This window comes from Pipistrellus hanaki, assembly GCF_964339955.1.
Source record: "Pipistrellus hanaki genome assembly, chromosome: 3".
Taxonomy (NCBI): Eukaryota; Metazoa; Chordata; class Mammalia; order Chiroptera; family Vespertilionidae; genus Pipistrellus; species Pipistrellus hanaki.
This window is the reverse complement of record NC_140505.1, coordinates 144648567-144657928: the sequence shown is the minus strand read 5'-3', so window position 1 is coordinate 144657928 and position 9362 is coordinate 144648567. Positions and strand designations below refer to the sequence as shown.

Sequence of the window (9362 nt, the reverse complement as noted above, 5' to 3'; positions counted from 1 at the left end):
CCATTTCTTCTGTCCTTCACTCCTTTGGAGTCTTGAGAAGAAAATGTCCTTTGCAGCATCACTGGGTGCTTCCCATGGAGCAAACAAATGCAAAGATAGGAGGGGTGCTGCCCAGCTGGCAGTTAGTCAATCACTGCTACTCTCCAGCTTCCCAACCACTTGAAAGGCTAAGGGAGAAGAGCTCATCTAGAGCTGAAGGAGGCAGAGACCTGGCTTACAGTTCATCAGTCTTTCTCCCACCCTCTGACTTCCACTGGAGCTAAGTAAAAGCTGAAATTGTAGCCACCCGCTCTGTGGGTTGCATACTCCCACTCCTGCCACTGACCCAGGCCTGGGCCTGAGCCCAGCTCGTGTGCCTGGAGCAGGGGTGTGGAAGGCAGGAGGGGCGGTGTTGGCCTTGCTGACAAAATCCATTTGGAATTTCTCAAGGTTGTGGTTTGGGGCTTAAGTTTGCCACAGAGTATGTGTGACGAAAGATGAGAGCTAGAAAGGGAGAAGGAGTCTAAAGAAATACAGAGGAAGAAAACCAGAAAAAGCTAAAATATTCCTGCTGTGACTCCATTGGAGATTCTCCTTGCTCTTACTGAGTGTGCAAAATTCCCATCTGGACATTCCTTATCATTATTTTCTCTCATAGTCTATGTCCATTCTAGCAACATCCCACTATCCCCATATGCTCACCAGATATAGTCAGTGCCTAAGTAAGGATGAGATATCTTCCTGCCTCCATCAAATTTTGAAACCCAGAATTCTCAATGCTCAAATGGAAATTTAGGACATAAAATTTTGCCATAAGGTACTGCCCTAACCCAACACTCCTCAAAATGGTCTTACTACCCTGGTGTTACCATCATTTCACCTGACTTTGAGAGTAATTTGGGCAGCAGATATATCTATTGCCTAGAGCAATAGATTTTCTGCCTTTTTCATTTCATTGCACACATAAACTAATTACTAAAATTCTGTGGCACACCAAAAAATATATTCTTTGCCCATCTGACAAAAAAATAGGTAGAATTTTGATTCATTCATCCTGGACAGTTATTGTGTTAGCTATTATAGTTTTTGTTTTGTTTTGTTTTGTTTTGTTTTCTTTTAGACAATTGAAGGAAAAAGAGATCAGTGCCCCTGACTAAATAGTCAAGTATTGCATTTTTGCATGTTTAAAAAAATTCTTGAGCCTCTGGCCAGATAGCTCAGTTGATTGGAGCATCATCGAATTCCTTACACCAAAGGCCTTGGATTCAATTCCCATTAAGGGCACATACCTAGGTTGCAGGTTCGATACCCAGTCTGGGCGTGTATGGGAGGCAACTGATCTATCTATCTCCCTCCCTACCCCACACCCACCCCCATCCTCTCTCTCTTAAAAAAATCAATTTTAAAAATTATTGTGGCTAAAACCAGTTTGGCTCAGTGGATAGAGCATCAGCCTTCGGACTGGAAGGTCCCAGGTTCAATTCTGGTCAAGGGCATGTGCCTTGGTTGCGGACACATCCCCAGTGGGGGTGTGTAGGAGGCAGTTGATCGATGTTTCTCTCTCGATATTTCTAGCTCTCTCTCTCCCTTCCTCTCTGTAAAAAATCAATAAAATATATATATTTTAAAAATTATTGTGGCACACCAGTTGAAAATTATTGGCCTAGAATGTAGAATGTACTCTGCATTCTAGTCGTACATTCCTTGGCCAAGGAGATGACCTGTTACAGTCAGCTTCTTGCAACTCCATAAGCAGTTACTTATAAAGTTCTGAATGTGTGAGGCATGTCCTTTTTCCAATGAAAGATAATGGTTTGTTTTAAAAAATATCAGGCTAGGAATAGAAGGACTGGAATAAAAGACATTCTCTTTTCTCTAGTTATGGTTTCTTCTAAAAGATAAAGGAATTATTTCACTAAGATTAAAATTAAATGCAGAAGAGCTCTGAATAAGGAAGGACAAAATACATATGCAAATAATTCAGTAGGAGGGCATGCTGGTTTTTCTGGTTTCCAGAGCAAAAAATATTTCCCTTCTGAGCACAGGAATCCCTTTTATATGTTTCCCATTAGTATTGTATCTTCCTCCAAAGTTCTCTGATTTGGAGCCAGAGAAAAAAGCACCTGCTCTTTTGGGTGCAGGTTCAACGATGAGATACCTTCAGCACTTGAAAACCCCAAAACATGCCCTAGCTGGTTTGGCTCAATGGATATAGCATCAGCCTGCGATTGAAAGGGTCTCAGGCTTGATTTCGGGCAAAGGGTACATGCTATTGGGTTGCGGGCTCGATGATGTGGGCCATGCAAGAGGCAGCCAATCAATGATTTTTTCTCATCATTGATGTTTCTTTCCATCTCTCTGAAATCAATAAAAATATATTTATCGATATATATAAAAAAAGAAAACCCCAACACAGAGGTGACCTCAAAGTGTGGGGCGGGGGTCAACAAACTACAGCCAGAGGACCAAATCTGGTCCTGCAGTCTGTTTGTGTGAACTAAATTGTATTGGACAACTTTTTGTTTATGTATGGTCTATGGCTGCTTTTCATCTACAACAGCAGAGTTGAGTAATTATTGCAGGGTTGAATAGTTGTGACAAAACCCACAAACCTAATATATTTACTATCAAAACCTATTGTTGTTGTTGTTGTTGTTGTTTTGGGGGGGGGCAGTGATTGTTCTAGGGCAGTGATTGAGGCAATCCCTGGAGTTGAGGCACATAGAGAGTAAATAAAGCCTGTATTCGGATCTCTAGCCCCTCACACCTACAAGTCCCCTAGTTTTTCACACTAAGAGTTGCCAACTAAGTCACTGAGGCCCATTTCAAATCCTCTGTGGGACCAGCAGGCTACACATAAAGTCACTGAGTGTAGTAGGGTAGGAGAATTCACCTGGAAAAGAAGCCATGGACTGGGATCCCAAGTGTGGTCAGAAATATCACCATCTGCACCCACCAGTCCAGTAACTTAATTTATTTTAGTTATAAACAGGAACCAAGAACAAATCTCAGTACAATAAATTATCCATCCCCACCCCTCCTGCTAAAGAAAGAAAGAGAGGCTCAGAAAGTTGTGGGTAAAACTCTTCTCTGGAGGGTCCCCTTTAACATCTGAGTGGGGGGAGGAGACAGACAGCTTCCCGAGGGCCTGGGCGATGACCCTAAGGGGAGAGCACTCCCCCCTCAGCACTCTGTTCCATCCTAAGAAAACCCCTCTACCACTGTCTCCCATTACCCCACCAGAGGGGCTCAGGCTGCAGTGGAGGAGTTCCTGAACAGCAAAGAGAGTGAGTGGTTTCTTTCTGGATATAGGTCTCCCGGCTCTACACAACGCCTGGGGCTAGCCCGCAAAGGAGAAGAGTGGTCAAACCACAGGGACTCCCCGGTTGAAAGGAGTATGAATCAGAGTTAAAGGCCCAGCGTTGGGGAGAGGGCAGGGGCAATACAGTGCATTTCATCTTAGCCCATCCAGGTGTTTAAGGAGTAGAAGAGGGGTGACATCTTCCCCCCGCCCCCACAAGGCCCTTTAACTGTGGGGGAGAAGGCCATACATGACAGATTCCACCTGACTCTACCCCCCCCCCCCAAAGGTGTTTCCAGGTAGATACTTTGAACTTCCAGGGGCCAAGATTGACCTTGGACAGAAATGAGAGCAAAAGGCTGAAAAGGCGCCCTCCCCTTCCCCAGCCTCCTGTGAGGCCGGCCCTCACTTACACACGTTGACCCACTCTGTGACCTTGCACTCATCACACAGCACATAGCAGCACCAGTGGAACCGGCAGTGACAGCGCTCCACTCTCGTCTGCCGGAGCACGTTGTGCCCACGGCCACAGCACAGGCTGCCGCAGCCGTCCAGCAGGCGGCTGGTCTTGTTGCAGGCCCGGCCCCGCGTGCCCGGGGAGCCCACGCTGGGGTCTCGCTCACAGAAATCAGGAGACTTCTCAAAGTAAACCAGCTCTCCCGAGAGGCGGCGGGGACGCAGGCGGGGCTGGAAGGCTCCGGAGTTGCGGTTGTGGGTATCAATGAAGATGGCCCTGCCCAGTCGCTCCTTTAATGCTGCCCCCACTGCCCGGAACTCTGGGGCCGCCCTCCAGCAGGTCTTGAACTGGCAGCTGCCTGAAGTGCCGTGACACTTGCATTTCCGCTTTAGGTTTTCAGTTACCACCTGGAGTATCAGAGGGGGAAGAGGTGAAGGAAAGGGCAATAAGTGGGTAGAGCACAGAGACACAGAAGAGGGGAAGGACCAGGGAGGCAAAAGGAGGGACAAATAGAGGCAAGAATGAACAAATGATTGTGGAATATCGGGGGGGGGGGGAGAAGAAGCTGGTGGATAGTCCAACTGCCTCATTTTATAGTTGGAGAACTGAAGCCAGAGCAGAGGGATTTGCCTATCGGATTTGCCTATCTTCAGTCCCCAGCTGGATAACTCCAGTTGTTCTTTCCAGAGTAAGTGCTGCTAAAATGGGGAGTTTGGGCCCAGAGCACTCCTAACTTCCATTGGGAAGAAAGCTGTAATAATAATAGCTATCATGTAATAAGCACCTGTCAAGGACGAGGGACTCTGCTGGGGAGCTCTGTTTACTAGCTCTCTCTAATGACACTGTAAGGTAGGTACCCTTAGACTATTTTTACGTATCCAAAACTGAGGTCAAGTCACTTGCTCAGGGCTAGCAGATGGTGACAATCACCCATCATATCCCATCCTCTTCCTCTGCCGTGCCTCTCAAACTGGAGCCAGGCCAGAAAGCTAGAGAGACCCAGGATGATTTGCACACGTACCTGTCGCCCCACCCTGTTGTTGTGGATTCGCATTCGTGCCTGGATGTCCCGGGGAGCTTCCCTGGAATCCAAGAAATCCCGAGAGAACTTCTCTCCAAAGTCCATGTCATGGTTACAGCCACCCCATTCCCATGTGTCCTGGGGGCTGGGGCTGGGGCCTGAGCCAGGACCCGGGCTAGGCAGGGAGTGGGGGAAGCTTTTGCCCCGGGACAGGGCCTGCAGCTGCAGCAGTTTGGCCCTCAGCCGGTCCTGCTCACCACTACCCTTCCAGCCACAGCCGCAGCTCACCAGCTTGCCCAGGCTGCAGGCTGTGGCCACCGCATGCATGACGCCAGCAGCCAGCATGGAGAAGGAAAAGGCACTCTCACGGAAACCTGGGGATGAAAGGGTGCGATGGTGAGGGTGAGGTTGACAGGCCGCTGAGCGCAGGGAGGCAGAGGGAAATAAACAGCCATCCTCCAATTCCAGAAATTCCTAACTCAATCCCGACCCTGCCATTACTAGCTAAGTACTTTGGGAGAAAGTCGTGGAAGAAAAAGGGGAACTGAAAGTGCAGAGCCTCAGTTTCCTCATCTATACATTGAGGGGCTGATGGGTGGAGATGGTCTCTGAGGCCCGTTCTCGCTCTGTCAGTCTGGGATTTTCAGGTGTGGATGAAAGAGCTAGCCTAGAGGGAAAGACCCTGGGGTTGGGAGAGGACTAAAAGGGAGTCCCTGTGGTCTTTGAAGATGTATTCACTGAGTTCTACATCTGAAAGCCTTAGAAATTCCCCAGCCCTGCAGGGAGCTTGGGTGGGGTGGAAGCAGAGGCAATAGGATTTTGTTTTGTTTTTTCCTTCTTCTTCTTCTTCTTCTTCTTCATCATCGGGGTTATTTTAATCAGCATTTTAACCAATCTAACCTCCACCCCCCCCCCCCAAACCTCCATTGTAGCTGTGGAGCTGTCCTTCACCTTTCCAGTTTCTAGTTTTATATTTGTCCTTAGGCTGCTCTTTAAGTTTATCCTAACCTGCTATTACTCTATATAAAATGCTGGGAAGGGGAGATAGGTGGGGTGATTTTCCCTAAGGCCCTCTTAAAATGTTGGCTCCGTTGTTTTGTTTTTGGGGTCACAGAGGCTCAGCATGACAAGCCTTTCCCAGCCTCAGGTAGATATGCTTCTCATCTGGGCATCAAAGCCTTCCCCCTACAGCGTGCCCCGTGAAGAAAGAGGGGATCCCTCACTTCCTTTTAGGGAGGGGCTCCGGGAGCCCAGAGAGGCTGAGAGGCAGCAGCTCCTTGGGGCCAGGCCTTGCCCACCTCAGATGCAGGGCTCCTGGCTCAACCTCCTGATTCCCCCCAACCCCAACCCTCCAGGGGTGAAGCTGTTCGCACACGCCTTGGGAATTCCCCTGCAGATGGCAGCTGCCTTATTAACCCTGTAGTCCCTGAAGTATTGCCCCCACCCTTAAGCTGAGCCCAGGATGGATCTTTCCTCTTCCCAGGAGTGAGCTCAGGCATGGCCTGGCAAGAGGCAGTGATGCTTCCCCCAGACCATGCCTCCAGACCAGGCCAGCAGTGACCTGTCCTCCACCCCTCCAGCCAGTTCCTCGCCTGCTCAGGTGAGAGCCACCTGGGCCCCCACCGCGCAGAGGAGGGGGGCTGCTCCCCTGCTTCAAAGCCATCAGGGTCTTTGTTCCCAGTCTCAGCTCCTGGGAACCCCAGCAATTAGGAGAGTAGGTTTAACCCTTAAACGGTTGGGGGTGGCACCCCTCCTCCACTGAGGTTCTGGGGACACCAGCCTGGGCTTGTCCCTCTGCGAGGGAGGAGGGTGAAATTGGGGGAATGGATGGGGTGGCGTTTGAAGCTTCCAGGGCTGGGGGCATCTCTCTCACAGGTGCAACCCAGATCCAGCTGGGTGTAAGCAGGAAAGGGGAGGCGGGGTAGAGTAGGGGAGCAGGGCCAGCTGCCTTGCCGACAGCGAGCAGGTGGAAGTCAGAAGCGCAGGGGCCCAGACGGGTGGCCAAACCCAGCTCCTCCAGGCTGTCGGGGGAATTCCCGGAGAGGCCCCTCCCGGAGTCGTGAACCGGTCCCTTCCCGCCTCCTCGCGCCTCGGCCTGCCCCCTAGCCTAGCCCCAGCCCCGCCGGGCTCACCGCGCTTGAGGATGGCGCTGTGGTGCGGCAGGCGGCCGCCGCCCTCGAGCGCCGAGCAGTTCCAGCGCTGGTCGCGCAGCTGGTGCTGACACTCGTGCACGGCGATGTGCAGGCCCTGCAGCGCGGACGCCGTCACGTCGGGGCTGCGCAGGCACAGGCCCAGCTGTCGCTTGCTCAGGCCCGACAGCGTCAGGCACACGGTGTTGGCGGTCAGCGGCGGCTCGCCGGGCAGCTTCAGGCCCAGGATCTCATTGCTCAGGGCCCTGGGGACCGAGAAGGAGGTGCTGGGTCTGTGGTCCAGGCCTCGCGCCCCCTTCGGGCCCTCCCATTGCTTCTCCCCGGCCGAGGGGGGTGGGGCTGGGTGACGGGGGGCTGCTCACCGACTGCACAGCGCCAGGACCAGGAGAGCCGCGAGGCCCCAGGGCGGAGGCCGCGGCCCGGGCTGCTCCCGCATGTCGAAGCCCGGGCCCGAAGGCCCCGGTGGGCAGACCGGTCAGGGCCTGCGGGACAGGGGAGCTCTAGGAGGGTCTGGAGGAGGGTGGCTCGCCTGCCCCCCCCCCGGAGGATGCCCAACTTCAAGCTCTCAACTCACCAGGGTCACCCCACTGACCCTTCTCGTCTCTCTCCAAACGGCACAGTAAGAATCACCCCCTTGGTCCCCAGGCTCTGGGCCCCGGGGGGAAGAGTCGAGGCTTCGCAGCGGGGATTGAGCTGAGCGCCCCAGGAGCGGACCCTCTGCCACACAAAGCCAGGCACACAGACACACACCCTCCAACCCAGACGTACGCACCCACAGACACCGCTCCGCACCTCGCCCACCGCTCCCGCTCCCTCTGCAGGGGCCCCACGACTCGCCTCTCCCGCCCAGCGCAGCCTCACGCCCTCAGCGCGGGGAGGCGGGATCGGGAGGGGGTTCCCCGCCACCTACAGCAGGGGGTGAGGGTGGGGGTGGGGAGCGTGTGGCCTCCAGGTGCCGTCGAGGGCAGGCAGCTCCGTGAGAAGGTGGGGGGGACGGGCTCCGCTGGCGGGGAAGGAAGGGGGACCCCAGGTGCGGCCAGGACGTGGAGGGGACCTGCTCCGGCCGAAAGGGACCGCGCGGTGCAGGCTGAGTCCCCTTCCCCGTCCGCCACAACTGCTCGTTCCTGCTCCGAGCGTCGCCCCTCGGGTCCCCACAGGTCCCAGCCTCAGTCCCCACCCCTGCGCTATCGCGTGCACATCTGCGGGCACTCCTTTCACCGCCGGGTCTTTATCTCTGGCGATCTCCCTGGCGCTCTCTCTCTCTCTCTCTCTCTCTCTCTCTCTCTCTCTCTCTCTCTCTCTCTCTCTCTCTCTCTCTCTCTCTGCATCTCCGTGCCCTTGTGGGAGGATGCGTGTCTGACTCCCCGCGCGCCCGTCTGGTCCCCGCGCGCGCGCCCCTGCCCTCCCCGCCCGGCCGGCCCGGTCACCTCCAGCTGCTCCGGCGCGGGGTCCACCCCGGCGGGGTCCGGGCGCCTGGGCGCGGGCCGCTCAGACCGCGGGGAAACTGCGCCGGGCTCTGCCCCCTCGGCGGAGCCGCATTCTTCCAGGGCAGGGCCACTCCTCTCCGCCGCTTTCCCAGCGCCGCCGCGGCCGCCGGGAGGGAAGAAGGGAGGGAGGAAGGGAGGGAGCGATCGAGAAAGCCTGCGGAGAGAGCGAGCGAGGAGCTGGGGACTCTGGCTCTCCCTGCGCGGAGCTCCCGGGCGGCTCTGCCACGGCTGACGGAGCTGCGGCCCCTCCCCGAGCCTGGGGCATCCCCACCCGCTCCTGGCACCCCCGCCTTGACCCGGGGAGCGCAGCCGCTCCCCCTCCTCCCAGCCTACACACTCACACACACACACCCTCTCCCCCGACGCCCGGGCTCAGGCTTGGCCCCACGGAAGGGGGAGGTGGCCAGAGTTCCTCGCTCACCTGCTCTGGAGTCGCCAAAGCTGCAAGGAGGGTGCGCTCATCCAGACCAGGGAGCCAGGACCCAGGTTCCAAGTGGTCGTTTTTTTTTGCCTCTGTTTCCCCCACCGAGCCCTGGGTGGCTGGAAGGTGTCTTGGACAAGACAAAGACAGAACTGAGAGCTAACTTCTCTTGTTGGACAGTTTCCTGAAGAGCCCTCAGCAGGAGCACACCACAGGGCGCTGGGAGCCAGCCGGCGGGAGAAACTCCCTTCTGGGCGGCTGGGCTTCCACCCACCTCTGAGCTCTGTGCCTGCCCCTTGGAGGGGTCAGCTTTGGGCTCGGAGTTTGGTCCTAGCAGAGGCTCCTGTAGCCCCAAAGATCTTCAGCCTGCCCCATGCTCCCCTCATCTTGCAGGCATCCTTGTCCAGAGGTCTCCTGCCTCCCCCGGATCCCAGGTCTGCACTCTGGGTGGCCCGTATTCCTGCTCCAGGCTCATAGACTCGCTTCCCATGAAACGAGGAGGACCCGAGGAGGATCCCAATCTTAGCCCAGCCTTAGGGCAGCCAG

General features: G+C 55.1%; 1 protein-coding gene across 1 annotated transcript; it reads right to left on the bottom strand.

Annotated features, from left to right (window-relative positions):
- Positions 1–2956: 2956 nt before the first annotated feature.
- WNT10B (Wnt family member 10B) lies at positions 2957–8611 on the bottom strand. The gene is made up of 5 exons (XM_084877493.1): positions 8336–8611; positions 7271–7390; positions 6891–7153; positions 4759–5132; positions 2957–4144 (listed from the first exon to the last, which is right to left on the bottom strand). Exons 2-5 carry the CDS (start codon positions 7342–7344, stop codon positions 3686–3688), a joined length of 1170 nt encoding a protein of 389 aa, XP_084733619.1. The 5' UTR covers positions 7345–7390; positions 8336–8611; the 3' UTR covers positions 2957–3685.
- Positions 8612–9362: the final 751 nt, after the last annotated feature.

Bases quoted from the DNA above. Each gene is read 5' to 3' on its own strand.
- WNT10B (XM_084877493.1), bottom strand. From the start codon at position 7,344: ATGCGGGAGCAGCCCGGGCCGCGGCCTCCGCCCTGGGGCCTCGCGGCT. The intron at 7,154-7,270 runs GTGAGCAGCCCC...CTCGGTCCCCAG, and splicing joins GTCCTGGCGCTGTGCAGTCG to GGCCCTGAGCAATGAGATCC. The intron at 5,133-6,890 runs GTGAGCCCGGCG...TTTCATCCCCAG, and splicing joins CAGCGCCATCCTCAAGCGCG to GTTTCCGTGAGAGTGCCTTT.